Raw genomic sequence first — 16,293 nt, forward strand, 5'->3', positions numbered from 1 at the left:
TTAGAATACTTTCTAAAAAAACGGTATTAATCACGACTTTTCCGTTTTACCAATGACTTGGAATTCCGTTTATCGTGTAGATAATAATTTATTACGAAAAAATTATAAAAGCCATAAACATTTTCTTCCAATCCGACAACTATTCCCATCTGTAAGTGCTATTTCGTCTCTTTGAATAAAGTGACTCATTCAAACTCAATGGACCTGACCTCACTCTGCGAGAGAGATCGTTCGGCTTAATTGGTCTGTTTAAGAAAAACTTAAAATATTTTTACTTTGAAATAAACTTATGGACTTCCCTAAAAGAGTTTTACGAACAGATTATTCGTATTCATCTTTTTGTTCGATACGATAAAAATATACGAGAATGTACTTTCTTATTGTGTTCTGATATATGTGGTAGAAAAGTAAAATACGAAGAAATACTTAATCTTGTAGCTACGTACTTGGATCGTGTGAACTTCGCAAAGGAAACAATACCTTTGTGTCGAGTTCCCCTTAAGTTTTCCTTTTACAAACGTATATTTTGCCCCATTGTTAATTAAAATTGTCCGGTACACGTTTATAAATCGTCTCTAAAACTTAAATCGAACCAAGGTCGATTCGATTTAAATTTAATGGTTAAAATGCTGTAATTATTATTCAAGTTCAAAATTGATTTGTGTCGATTTGTTGCAAAAAATCAGAAACAAGGAAACCTTGAAAATAGTTACGTTTAGTTTAGTTAAATAAATTAATCTTGTGTTATCTCTGTCATAGACTACGATTTCTAATTAAAAATGTTTCTATATTTACCAATGTATGCGTTTACACAGCGATAAGAACTAATACGTTTACGATATTTTATTTACTGATTTCTGGTATTCTTATTTATGAAAATATTGAAATTTAAACAAATTTTTTTCAAAGTATTTCCAATCCAAACAGATATTTGGGAGAATCTGGTAATCTGTGACACATTAAAAATTAGAGAAATTAACAGTATAAATAATTTCATTATTTCTAGGAATCTGAGGGTAGACAATTATAGGTACTAATATTTCATCGTTCCTTTTTAGTATTTCTCACTTTCCCTTTTGGAGTGTGGCATCCGGTGTTATCCGCCTTCCTCGTTTCTTTTGGTCGTTACAACAGGTATTGAAGCGTGAAGCGTGTGCCTATGTACTTCTTCACTGATTTATGTTTTTACTAGAGTCATTTGCTTTCCCATCTTCCACCTGTAGTTACTAGTTAGCAATTACTAGGTTTCCCCCATCGTTATTTGTGACCTTTCGCTTTGGAGTGTATATTCCATCAAGCTTTATGGTAGCTTAAAATCTCACTTAACTATTGGCAAATGGCCATAGGCTTAGAGCGGTAGGGCGATGTCTCATCGTGATATTGACCATTATCGTCGAAATTTTGCAAGCAATAAGATTCACCAATTTAAATTTGTCGCCATTTTTTATGCAAGTAGCAACTCTGAAATTTGAGTGCTGTCATCTGCAATTGTTCCGATTGTTAATTATGGAACACTACGCAAAGAAATAATGTGTTAGTATTGTGAAAAGCCTTTTCAAAAATAGGTAAAGTTAACGCCGAAACTGTTTCACTAAATTTTCAAATGTACCAACGATTTGCAAAGTGATCAATAAATTTGAAAAAACTGGGTTAATTGGGTTGATGTATGGCGAAAACATCGCTGTTGTAAACTAGAGTGTCGTCGGAAACCCGTGAAAATCAATTCAGCATCGTTCAAAACAATTTCATATTTTGTAAAGCATCACGTAGCGATTTCTGACATAAGGTCGTCATCTTCATCTCTGCAAGGTTCAATAGACCATGGAGCCCAAACTATTGGTAGTCTACTACACACAACGTCGTTAGTTCGTTCAATGGGTAATGGGAAAAAATAATGTGAATGCACATTATTTATGTAATGTTATGTAATGCATGTGTAATTTGAATGGATTCATTAACAAACAAAATTGTTAAATATGAGACTTAGATAATCCACACATGATCCAACTGAAACAAATGCACTCCCAACTAGCTACCGTTTCATTCGGATTTTGGGCAGGCTGCGTGATTCGTCCATTTCTTTTTTTGAAAATGAGACTAGGTAATGATGTAACTATACGCAGTGTGCGATACCACTAATGATAATGTAGTTCTTGTGGCCTCATCTGGACGGTATGGATTTGGAAGACATGCAGTTGCAGCAAATCTACCACACCGTGTGTGAAAAAATCCATTTATTGTAGGAACTCGAGATGGAACTCTTATATTTTAGTAAAAAAGTATATAAATATAAAAATAAAACATAAAATAGCTTTTTAAGTAATACTCAAAATTACATTTTTGAACATTGTTTACTAAAAGGAATATTTCTGCGTTGATTGGAGTTAATATAAATCGTCGGTTTTATAACCCTACAGAGAATACGCGATTAAAATTCACACCAGTGAATACGTCACCCATTTTTTCCGGGATTCTGTTTGCTTTAATTTTTTTTTATTTACTTCAGAATTGGTCTTTGACCTTCCAGTACACAGAATATTCAATTTTATTACTTGTTTCATTAAGAAAAAATAACAAAAGGTTACATTCTTCAATATGTTTTTATTTTTGAATAACTTTTTTTAATAATACAGAAATGACATTTGAAACTAAAAAAACTAAACTTTTTCCACGCAATTGGAACAAATAACATTGGAATGTTCTAAGCAAATGCAAATATTGCATAATATGCAAAAATAACTTTTTCTGTTCTTATAAAATTAGTAGTATTTTCTTTTATTCTGTGAAGTTGAAGGAACTGATTCTGTAATAAGCGGCATTCCAAAGAATTTTAATGCATTTTTTCTGTTGGCAAATGCATGTCGTCAGATCTCCTGACTAATTGGTCTTTTAAAAGTTGTAGAGACAATTTTTTTAAAAAAGATCTTCTGGTTAGGATTTCTGTATTATTGGAATTATATATCACCGTAGCATTTATCCCAGCTACATTCAATATTCCATAAAATATAACAACTGGCCATCGCCTGGTATTGCGAGCACAGTTATACTCACCACATAACTGGTCAACTGAATCCACTTAACCTTTGCTATGATTGTAAAAGTAAATCATGCCAGGTTTCTTTTTTTCTGTATCGTCAACCAAGTCATCATGATGGAGACTTGACGCCAATAGAACACATTTATTTTTCTTAGGAATATATGATAAGATGATGATTTTTTCTGAAAAACCAAACAATGTATATCTCTATTTTTAGGTTGTATAAAAGCATAAGGTATCTCTTTCTTGTTTTTTCGAATAGTTTCAACAACTGTCAGACGATGATATCGCAACATCTTTTCCATGATATCAATTCCAGTTATCCATGGTGACATTCCTTCTAGAATTGAAAAGTGGTTCACATAATCTCTCCACAACATCATTCGTTTTGTTACATATTTTGTAAGGTCCTTTCGGCTGCATTCCGCAATATATGTCGAGGTTCGTTGTATAATATGTTCTGGAGTCTACCAAAGCAAAAATCTTCAACCCATATTTTGCAGGTTTGTTAGATATGTACATCCTAAAACTACAACGTCCTCGGCATGACCACAGCATTTCGTCCAATGTTACGTATTCTCCAACACTGTAAGATAATTTACAGTTTTGGACAACATTTTCAAAAAAGTCTCTGACAGCAGTTATTTTATCTAATTCTTTTCGTTGGTTTCTTGTATTTATGTTATCGAACCTGATACATTTCAACAAGAAACAAAATCTATTTATACCTATAGCAGCTGGAAATACATCATTACCAGTACCATCAGTTGTTCAGTATTCAGAAAGATACATTCTGTTTCCATGCAATACTCCGGTTTTTTTTATAATTATATTCCATATTTTGTGTTATCTCATGTATGTATATGTTAGTGTTTTCAACTATCATATTTAGCATATTTTCACTCACTAACTTCAGCTAGCACTGCAACGGGGTTTGTGCATTTTTGGCATAAACTCTAACACCAGGTAAATGGGTTATGATATTCTCCTGTCTTGCACGAACAATTTTCGTGCACACTGTCTTCTCCATTTTGTAGCGTCTTTACCAGTAAGATATTTTGGTCTTCTCTCCTCTAAATCGCCAATATCTTCATTATCAATGGCTTCACTTTCTGCTACGTTCTGTGCATGAACTAACTCATCAGCGATGTCTTCTTCCGAGTCGGTCTCGTGATCACTGACTTCCTGAAAATTAGGATCTGCCACCGAATCGTCATCGCTCTCCAAGTCCTCATCATCTGTTTGAACTTCCTCTCACATTTTCTGTAGTCTAGCAATTTCTCTTTCGTAGTCGCCCATTTTGACTAAAAACCGTACTTTGGAATAGACCTATTTCTTTAGAATAAATAAATACTATTGTTTACGTTGAAAATATTAGTAGATAAACACCTATCATATAATAAATTGGACACAACAGCAATCTTACTCCACAAGATTATACAACGCTCTTCTAGAAATCTGTAGCACCTATAAAGTTAAGAAGCTACCAAAGACATAATAAAAGTATATTGAAAAATGTGAATGTTACAGCAAAAAACATAATGTCATAGGCCTGTCAGGCCCAACGTATTGACTGTAGGGATAATAGTAAGTGTAGGTAGAAGTAAATAATAGGATCAACACTTCTATCTACTATAGGTAAACTCAAAAATGCAGTAATTTGTTGCAGAAATTTATCTTCACTTTTTGTGATAGTTTTTTTTTTCATTTGCTTGGTGTAATGATGAACCAGTAGTACCAAAAATATCATTATAAAATTGCCATAAAAACTTAATTTCGTTTTTAAACAACTTCTTTTGGACTAACGGTTTATTATCATTCGATGAACATATTGTCGCTTAGAAATTTAGTACCAATTCTTTCATTTCTCTTAAAATTGTATATTTTGCATCAATATTTTGTATAGACCTCGAATTAAACTAAACAGTGAATGAGTGAACGCGTTTTAACTTGCACGAAAACAGATTTGAGTCACCAGTCGAGATAGCACGATTTTTACTGAAAAGTAACGGAAGATCCGAGTTGAGCAAAAAAAATGCTAGAAAATCACCTAGCCATTCTTGATAATAAAGTTCATAAACAATAGAAACTAAAACGATGCTCGATGATTTATTAGTACTTTCGAAATACTACTTATCCATTTATATTATAAAAATAGTTTTGCACAGCAAGTTAACAATGTAATTAATAACCGCCAACTTCATCCTCTTTATGACCTTTTACCAACTCGATATAGTGTTTTAATAGTAATTCATATAATGGGGATTCTCATGAATGTCTTCTCGACTCCAGTGTATTTATAATATACCTTCTTCTTAGTATTGTATTAACCTGACATCATGTTGACGAAGATTTCATTATTGTAGTAAAATTAGTCATGCTCTGCATTCTCCTTTTACAAATTCAGATCCCGAATGATATCACTTAATTCGGCATGACTCAATCTGTGTGATTTATCATCTTGTAGTACAAATTCATAGTCTGAGTATAAAGCTACTTCCACACCGAAAGGAACACAAAAGAACATTGTGTTTATGTTGTTTATTTCTGGAATTTGTATCTCAAAGTTTCTGGATGTTCCTTATTGTTTCAAGCAGAAAACATGTCGTTCCAGTGGTCTACCGAAAATATTATACATTTAATTGAGATATACAAAAATGCCGAGTGTTTGTGGAACTCATGGGATAAAAATTTTAAAGATCGTTACAAAAAACAAGATTTGTGGGTGGAGATTACAGGGAAAAGAAGAAATATAATGGCTATCGTAAATCTGGTGCTGGAACATATTTTATCAGCAAACGGTTTTCATCTCATAAGGCCCATGATACCATGTGTATTTCTTTCTAAAAGAGTCGGCCCAGTCCAACTTTTACGAACTTTCTTTTTCTGTTTTTTCATATTAATAATAATTGCAGAGACTGCTGCTTGTAAGTCATCATTGCACCGCATTGTATTCAAATACTGAAACATACACTAACCTGATGTAGACGGAAAGTTTCTTGGTGTGTACAGAATGTTTATTATAAATCTGTTATTGTTTCTTCTTCCTACACAGGTTACGACAATCAGGAACAAAATGATCCCTTGTGTTTCTTTGGTGTGGATATACCTTAAGGCTTGCTGCTTTTTCATAATACACCGTCGTAATATATTTTTTCCTCAAACAACTTCGTTCATTTAATTTGGTGATCATTTTTGGACGAGACTATGAATGGGCCTAAAGTGGTTAATTAAGTTCGATGCTATGACCTGAGCGGAACTAAAGTGAACGATGATGCAATGAGAATACTTTTACCAACCTTTAATAAAAATGATTTTTGAAAGAAAAAGTTTATAAGAAAACGTAAGTTAAGAAAAGAATATATGAGGTATTTAGCACGTTTAAAGAAAAAGTCTCTTTTCTGTGGCTCGTCATAGAAACTACAGCTTTTAAACCATATAAAACAGTAACTATTATGTTGAAGTCGCCCTAACTGGGTTAGTATTTGTTGTTACAAATTATTAATATTTCATGAACAAATGCCGTTCTCAATAAAATAAAAGAGTATGGTTTATTTTCACTGTAAAATTTGTTCTTTTTTTTACCCCAATGTTTATTTATAGTTATTATTGTTAAAACTAAATATAAATAAACCTTTTATGTCGATTATTACCGTAGTAACAAAATACGACCAGGAAAAAAATGTTTGTTTTATTTTGATTTTAAATCGAGTATTTTACATATACACGTGTTTACGTTTTACTCTAGTTTTGAATCAAATCGCATAGAGGGAGTTTTAAAAGCACTCTATAATAAAAATTCCACTTGAAAACCTCATTTTCAAGCCAGAACAATGAATATATATTTTTTTAAATCGGTTATCGTCAAAATATTCGGTTTAAAGACTAATATGCAAAATAACGATTGATTTGCACCAAAAGTTAATATCAAAAAGTATCACAAAAGAACGAAAAATTTATTGTTTATTTCCGCTATATTAAATGAGTTCTCGAATATAGGATTTTTATTAGACAAATATTGTTGGAATTGTTTCTTCTTTAGGCAATGAAATATAAAAATGTTTATAAATGTTTTAAATATTTTTTTTAAATCCGACAATCTTTCTTTAGATGTTGGATTAATTCCATAAAATTTAGCATGGAATACTTGAATTGTTTAAGTTAGATAAAATATTCTCAATTTTTTGCAACAATTCAAATAGCTTTTGGTAAAATTTCAACATGTGCTGCAAAACAGATGATATAAACTGCATTTATGTATGAGTACAAAATAGGGTATTAATTATGATTGTAAGGTATTTGAATTTACCACTTTTCAAAAATATCAAGATGTGGTTAATAAATTCATCTGTTACTTCATTAATTAATGAAATTAACTAATGTTAAACATTTTCAGTCATTTTATTATAATAAATGTTAGAAATATTGTCCTTTTCGGTTTAAGAATATTTGTTTGATATTCTTGAATATATTTTACTGTATTTTTGGAGTGCTATGCTTATACCTTCACGGAATTCATTTTATAGACAATCATAGAAAAATCCTTTGGCATCAAATTAGCTAAGCTAGGAGGCCAATGATATCAGCTTATTAACTGCCCACAAAGAATTGACGTAAACATTGTTCCTGTAGCATCAGCACTAGCTTCTTCCACTTGGAAATAATCCAGCTGTAATTTTATTGCTGTATACTTGTTAGATAAGAGGATTTAGGACCGTTGTTCGATAAGTACAACCACATTAATTTTTATTAAAGATAAATATTAATGTTTTTATTTGAAATGTGTGGATTTTCGTAGCCCATTCGACAGTTTTAAAAATTTACAATCTTAAGTAAGAAACTTTTTAATTATATGTGAACTTGTAGGTGAACATATTGAACTATATAATTAAAGGTAACATTGCCTTCATAGTGGCCTTCATGGAATCTTGGGAATCTCGTTCGTCATTAGGTATTTCCGGAAATATGATTAAATAATATATCGATTATGATGTAAATCGGCGAAATCCATTTCAAACCTAATAATATTATATTAAAAAAAAATAAGTGTTGGACTAAACGGGACACCTTTAGTTGTAATTAATTGTGGTGATTATATTGATCTATTCAAATCCTCATGGAACGTAGATTGCCCCAATCATCGATAATCTGTTACGATTTACCTTCTCTTATCTGTTAGCGTTCGATAAAGATTTTAATTCGAATTTTGCTACTATTGATCGAGTTTCTCTTGGCGTGTATCATGATCAGCACGCGGAGAATGATTTAGATGCCGGGAAAAAATTTTATAAACTTGTTTCTAATATAATTTTATAAAAGGATCTATGCTGTATGATAATCCTTGGTGAACTCTGACGTCACCAAACCCGAACAACTGGTGTAGGTCTCCTTTGCCTTCTTTTCTGAAGTTATTTATCTTGGACATATAATTATTTATTGTAAACCAGACGACTGTCCTTGAACCTTCTGCATTTTTCCGTTTTCTCTCGATAAAGTAGAAATATATTCATCGTTTAAAAAAGACTTTATCACTGGCGACGATGACTTCCCTATTTTTATTGTTAAAGATTGTGTACTCATTTTTAGCAAACTTTTAATGTCTTCTTTTAATTAATGTATATCTAAAAAATGTGTGTTTTAATATGGAAAAAATCGTACTGTTTTCAAAAAGGGTGATCAATTTAACTTAGAAAATTATTAACCTATTAATATTCTGGACGTAATTGTCCATGAAGGTCTTTGAGATGTTGTTATACTCTACAATGTATTCTGATCGTTGTAGCTTAACTAATTTGGGAAAAATGACATAGTTCATGGGGATAACTTGGAAAAACGGCAACAAGTATTTTGCACTAATTTCACAAAGATGTTTGACAATTTAGATCATGGAATACTTCATCTTTGAGGAGGTCTGGTGGACATTTGACGATTTTTCTTCATCCCCTCTCATTTTATATATTTGCAGATTAAGATATAATTTCGCAAAAATAGAGAGGAGAAGCTCTGGCTCTATGTCTTAAAAAGAGAATTTACCACATAGTCACAAAGACGTTTGACAGATTGGATATTTCTTTCTAAACGGATCTGTTTCAGATTTAGTAGCAATTCTGTGAACTTAATTTCATCCTATCTATCATCAACAGATTAGGCTATACGAATTGTGATGGTTTTAATACTACCACTTTGACTGCTGCATCTACAGTCCCATAAAATTCTAACATGGACCCACTCCTCTTCAATAGCTATTTGAATAAACTTTTAAGTCGTCCTGATTAATGTGCTTACTTAGGCTAATGCCTTAAAGCTAGATGTCCACAAAGAGAGTTTCAAATAAGTTTCATGAAAAATTTATCTAAAACGTGTTTCCACAGAACATAGATATTTCTGTGGAACACCCGAGTTCACAAATTTTTCTCTCATGATATAAGGTGTTTCTGAATACGCTGTTTCCACAGTTGTCAATGTTTTGTATCTGGACGGCAAACACGTTGTCATTAAAGCATCTAAACTTAGTGGAAGTCTGCACTACAATTATAAAGGCACGCATAGTGTACTATTAATGGCAGTGGCTGAGACATACTATAAATTTCAATACATTAATGTTGGAACTTTTGAATGAATTTCTGATGAAGGCGTTTTTATTGGATGCTCTTTGTCAAAGAAGCTTTGCTAATGATAGTTAAAAATTTCCAAAACCTAGACCACTACCAGAACGAACTAAGCCAATTCCCGTTTAGTTATCGTAGCTGATGACACTTTTTCCATAATATAATATTAATTCCATAATATTCAACTACCGGCTATATTATACGGGCACGCAGAATAATTAAGAATGCTTTTGAGCTAAGAAGACCAATTGAATTAGAACCTGTAAAAGTGATCCTTATTGTATCTGTCATATGTGTGTTGTATTTTTTAATGACGCCGTCTAAAACACTATACGCTCTTTATGGCAGTTTCGATGTGGAGGATCACGAAAAGTGGCACAATACAAAGTCTTGCTGAATCTACAAGCTAATACTAACCTTTGCGGAAATTTGGGAGCCAAAGATGTGCAACTGACATTTACACAATATTTCTACCATGAAGGAAAAGTTCCATGGCAATAGAAATATACCGTATTTTCTCGAATCTTATCCGCACTCGAATCTAATCCGCACCCCGATTTTAAAAATGCAATGATGGTAAAAAAAGTTGGTTTTCCAATGTAATCCACATCCGATTGTAATCCGCATTTGATTTTAGAGCATACAAAATTTGTAAAAAGGGTGCGGATTAGATTCGAGAAAATACGGTATATAAAAAATGTATGATTAAACTTACAAATGAATCCATTGTTGTCGGTCAATCTATGAAGTTTAAAATTCCCATTTCATTTCAAAATTTTCTCCTACTGCCTGGCCGCGTTTAGTGTGTTTTAATTTCTTCACTTCTTGAGTCGGAACTACCAAATTATTTGAAATTTCATCGATAGCTGATTTCAAAAGCTTTTTATTTTTATAGTTTTTGGACGAACAGTCCCACAAGTTAGGATTGGATTCAAATCATTTAATTAACGCAGTGTCATAGTTCTTGTCCAATTAATAATACATTCTTTTCTTTTAAAACTTTTTTTTTCATTTGCAGGAACTCATGTGCAGCGCGTGAAATACATAAATGTCTCGTGTGAAATCCGCAAGGGTCATGTTTACATGTAAAAGAAATAAAACTTGTTTCAGGAGATTATCTCTATATCACATATTTTAGTCCTTATTTCCACAAAGAAATTAAAGTTATGCTGCGATTTTTATATTATGAGACGAAAATCTCATGAGACATTCTCATTGTGGATTCGCACCTTAATATTTGCTCGATTAAGATACCCCTAAAGGTTGTGTGCAGCGTAGTAATAAGTAGTGGTATTTTCTTGTCTATTTATCATACGAAATTATTTAAATGTGTAATTTTTCAGCTTATGGGTGGCTTTTATGTATTCGGTTATCACCGTTTGAGTCATGACAGTTACCTGGTTAAATTTTACCTTCCTCATGGCAACTCGCGTTATGTTGCTATCTACCTGCAACATTATCGAGAACAAGTTCAGACATGCGTAGGTATAATCTGCGTGGGCGTCTTATAGGCAGAAGCCGGGATGAGTTTTGTCAAAATAACACACTTTAACAGGAATATTGCTTGAGTTGACCTAAGATAGCAGAATGAGCGGGGGACAGTAATGACACTGTATGCTGCTTCGTAGTGCACCGCCAGCAACGCTGGCGATGTTTGAGGTATCATTGCAGTTTATGTGCCGATCGACTCGTGAGCGGCATTTATTAAAAGTTTAATATTAATAGACACTATCCAGTTATATTCTGTGCAAAACAGAATCGATCTTAACATAGCCAAACGTCTTCTTGTATCATACATCTGGTGTAGTAACCCAATATCGTTTAACAATTGTGGGGAATTTGAGAGAATACTCAGAAAATATTAAAGGCTATCTATTATGGATTTTCCTTCATTCTTCGTTCGAATTGGATTTAAAATATTCAGGATATTTCAGGCTAATAGTAACCAGAGAAGCGGGGTACTGTTACATTTGATTCCATGCTTCCATCTACTTTTTCCAGCAATTGTGGTAGAGCGTTATTAAATACCTTCAATGTCCAAGAAGGCACAAAGCAGAACTTCCTTCTCAATAAGAGATCTGCATACTCTATCTACCAGATTGTGTAGAGCTAGTTTAGCTGAGTTTCCTGCTTTGTTAACTATGTTTAGAATGGATATCAGCTCTTGTCTAACGTAGCAATAAAAAACGTTATGTCTAAAATTTCTGTTTTATTTCTGGTAATAAAGATTGATTCACCTCTGCCATTGTTGCCGCTGCACAAGGGATGTTTGCATCGATTGACTTCGAACCAGTTGCTCAAGAAGGTTGCAACATGGCACCCGAAACGTCAAACCTTTTATTAAAAGACGCACGGCAAAACCCGAAAGTTTCTAGTGTTAGTTCTAGTTTTAGTTCTAATGTTAGTTTAATTCACACCGGCCGTGAAAGCCTTCGTACTTATAAGATATAATTTCTCAAAAATAGAGAAGAGAAGCTCTGGGTTTATCCCTAAAGAACAGAATTTACCACATAGTCTACTGAGGACATTGATATATCCAGTGTTCTTTAGCCATGACTTCCGGACAAAATATATCTCAAGATAGAGAAATACGTACAATTCAAATGATAGATACCAAAATGTACACACCAATATTGTACTTCAAAAATCACTAATATAAAAGCGTTTCCAATTCGTTGAACTTTGAAATTTGGTGAACGTGTTCTATAAATATAATATATGCATAATTGTACAAATAAAAAGCTGCACTTTTGGCAATAGATAACGCTATTCGGAACTTATAAAGTAAGTTACAGTAAATAAAAAAGTCGTCCTTAAATAATCTAATCGGTGTGCAAATGATATTTACAAAATCTAGTAAGACAATTTTTAAACATAACTGATCTAAACTCATGTTTAAAGCTAGATAATTTTTGCTAGGTTTTTATAGGTACAAATTATAAAGAGTAATTAGGACCTGTAACTTTTAAAATTGATTATTACACTAGGCGATCAAAATAATTAAAAATTGGAATTTAAATTTGTAGATTGTTCAATATATTTTAATAATTTCCTCCTAGAAAGATAAATTTATCGTTAAACACCTAATAGCTATATACTTAATACATTATTTGTTGTTTTAACATCTCCTAACGGTTTTCAATCAACAGTAATATTATTCTTGACAAACATATTAATAAAGCTATAGTTTTTTAGGTTAACTAACAGTTATTTTTTAAGTAAACCATTTAACGTTTTTCGATTTAGCAACGTAACGACGACGTCAAGTCGATTAAATGCGAGCTTTTAACATGGAATTTATTGCCTTGGTAAGTCGGCGCTTTAAATGTAAGGAAGAAGGGGATAATATTAAAGCCCATAATTTTACATTCTCACATTGCGTATAGATATAAATTCTCACTTGTAATCTTGAATATGTACTTATTGACCGTTAAGAACGTTTCGATATTAAGAAAAAAACGATGTAATTTGAGACCGTGCCGTAAAAATCTAAAAATACTCCGCTCCATTTAGCCAAATTATACCGCAACGTTACAGATGGTATGGTTAAAATACGAACATTTTAGTTCAACATCATGAAAATCGATAACGCTATTTGCCGAAACGTTTTCGTTATTTGTACGTTTAGAAAAACTAATCGCGGGTTTATTGAAAATTAATTCAAATTTAATTTTTGTTTATGTGCTTAAAATCAATTACATTTCTAATTTCATTTTCTGCTTTAAAGGGACGACACACGAAAACTGGTCAATTGGCCGCCATAAAAGTAATGGATGTAACCGAGGAGGAAGAGGAAGAAATCAAATTGGAAATTAATGTTTTAAAACGGTTTTCGAATCACAGAAACATTGCCACTTACTATGGTGCTTTCATTAAGAAAAGTCCACCTGGAAAAGATGACCAACTGTGGCTCGTTATGGAATATTGCGGAGCAGGTATTGTATCAATTTAAAAATAATTCAAAACCGGATGTTATTCGTGTTAAAGATGACTTAGAAAAAATTTAAAACTAATGAGATTACAGTTTATTGACTGTGCTAACAGTACAACTTAAATCCTCTTCATATAATCTTTCATTTACAGTTTAAATTTATATTTTATACTTAAATATTAAAAGAACTAAAATGTGAATGTTTAGGGTTTAAATTTAAATGATTTTTAGGATCTGTAACGGACTTGGTAAAGTCAACAAAAGGCCAGTCTTTAAAAGAAGAATGGATAGCATATATAAGTAGGGAAATACTCCGTGGCCTTTCCTATCTGCACTTAAACAAAGTCATTCACCGTGATATCAAAGGCCAGAACGTTTTATTAACAGATAACGCCGAAGTCAAATTAGGTATTTACTCATCTCACTTTAATTAAAAAAATATATTTAACCAAATCATTTCTTGTTCTCTTAAATAGTTGATTTTGGAGTATCAGCTCAACTTGATAGAACAATAGGTCGTCGAAATACGTTCATAGGAACACCATATTGGATGGCCCCCGAGGTGATAGCTTGCGATGAAAACCCTGAGGCTACGTACGATAACCGCAGCGATTTGTGGTCACTAGGAATAACCGCTTTGGAAATGGCCGAGTCGCAACCGCCCTTATGCGAATTGCATCCGATGCGGGCACTATTTCTTATACCGCGTAATCCGCCGCCGCGACTCAAGAGCAAAAAGTGGAATAAAAAGTTTCATGGATTCATCGAAACGGTTTTGGTTAAAGACTACCATGACAGACCGTACACGGACCAATTGCTCAAGCATCCGTTCATACGGGACCAACCAACCGAACGACAAGTCAGGATCCAGCTCAAGGACCACATTGATCGGTGTAAAAAGCGTAAACAAGAAAAGGAACGTGAGGATTATAGGTAATTTATCAAGAAAATAAAATCGGAATGAAAAGTCTACGTTGCCTTTTGATTGGGCGACTAATATTTGTTTATGTAGCGATCGCTTTAGGTATTCTGGTTCGGAAAATGAAGAGGAGGAAACGGCATTACCTGGAGAACCAAGTAGTATAGTTCAAGCACCTGGGGATACTTTACGTAGAAACTTCCAGAAGATACAAGAAGGTGGAACACCTGCAGAACTACCTCCAAGGTAAATTTATTTTTAAATATTACAAAAAAAACCTAATTTATAAGCATGAGTTTGTCAAAAATTAAGTCAAGGCAAGTTTTTATTGTTGATTCCATTATTGAAGACATGCAATGGGGTTGGTTATCAACTGTTATTTCAAATTCCATAATTGTTTAAGATTTGAGCAAAATTAAGTCTCAACAACTAATGTTGTTGTGTATAACTCATAAGAACTGTTCTTTTTTAATTATTTCTTGATAGAGGTATTGAGGTAGGGTGCACATCATTCTTCTTGATTTGAAAACCTAGGTCTTTGCTTAAATGATTCTTGAATTCAAAATTGATCAATTAGACACATGCATTAATAGAAGAAATGCATCAGATTGATAAACAGTTAATGCTACAATCAAACTGGAGTATACTCCAGAGCTCATCCAGACAGTTTTTGAGCAGTTCCATGTTCGATTAAATGCCCAAGTGTGATTTAGTAAATCTAAAATCCATGCAACAATTTTAGTTGAATTAGATACGTCATAACAGAAGCGATGCATAACATTGATTATGTATTAGTACGAATTTTAAAATAACAAAAAAAATAAAATTCTAGAGTGAACTCAAATTAATTTAAGACATCATGCAACGTTTGTCTTGCAAATTCGGAAATCCCAAACATAAAATGATGTCTTTCAACATCAAGACCAAAATCTTAAGTTGGTTGCAATATTCTTGATGACAGTCTTGAGTTCTCAAATTTAACTTTCCTTCTTCTAGTTTTTTATTTATTCTTATTATCAACTTGCAAGAATTACCTAAACACTATTGCTCATTTAACCGAGCTTTTTTATCATTAACCTTCATCCTTTGCCCAATTGCTCACTCGTGAAGATTGCCTAGCACTATTGCGAGCGCTTTGTTATTACTGAGTTTCTTCTTTTGACCAACCACTGACTCGTGAAGAGCTGTTTGCACGCTTCTGTGCACTTTGTTATCATTGATCTTCGTCTTTTGATCAATTTCTAACTTATTAATAATGTCTAAAACGCTATGCTGTGTTGAACTGTGCAATCACTGACATAGACTGTCTCATGCATGGCTGCATAGATAGTTTCGTAGAATTTATAAGCAGGAAAGCTTTCAGTACAATGCTTTTCTAGGTGGAGAAAGCTTCATCAAGTTAACTAGTATTTTCCAAGTGCGGGTAAGTTCATAGTCATCTTCTCTATTCATATTGTTCTTTTGTCAATGGATCTTTATCGCTCCTCTTGTCATCCTTTGGAAATAATTTCCGGCACTGGCTACCCCTCTGTCTTATCAAAAACTATGATATGTCTGTTTTTCTGAAAATGCTCTGCGACTGCCGATTGCAGAATCTTATTTAGCCGGACGTATGGCCCACAACTTCATGGTTAGCTTGTCTTCAGCTATTGGAAGAGCGTTCTGAAGTTAGTTGACCGTACTTCCGTTCTTCTTCAGACACCTTGAAATCTGCTCCATCACACCTGAAACATAAGAGAATCAGATAAAACCGGCTGGTGTAGTACTTACCGTATCTGTTTACGTTGCTTGATGGCTC

The 16,293-nt window shown here is 33.0% G+C and overlaps 1 protein-coding gene across 12 annotated transcripts in view; it reads left to right on the forward strand.

The window, feature by feature from the left end:
- The window catches only part of LOC111414057 (serine/threonine-protein kinase msn), a 61,286-nt gene that overhangs the window by 13,873 nt on the left and 31,120 nt on the right, over positions 1-16,293 (forward strand). For 11 of the 12 annotated variants that reach the window (XM_023045221.2, XM_071196637.1, XM_023045222.2 and 8 more), the window contains exons 3-6: positions 13,373-13,580; positions 13,808-13,984; positions 14,053-14,509; positions 14,589-14,741. In XM_023045221.2, the coding sequence (XP_022900989.2) occupies positions 13,373-13,580; positions 13,808-13,984; positions 14,053-14,509; positions 14,589-14,741 (995 nt within the window). The remainder of the gene's footprint in view (positions 1-13,372; positions 13,581-13,807; positions 13,985-14,052; positions 14,510-14,588; positions 14,742-16,293) is intronic. The other variant, XM_023045223.2, reaches the window with a different exon arrangement.

The sequence above is a fragment of the Onthophagus taurus genome, chromosome 6 (genome assembly GCF_036711975.1).
Source record: "Onthophagus taurus isolate NC chromosome 6, IU_Otau_3.0, whole genome shotgun sequence".
NCBI lineage: Eukaryota > Metazoa > Arthropoda > Insecta > Coleoptera > Scarabaeidae > Onthophagus > Onthophagus taurus.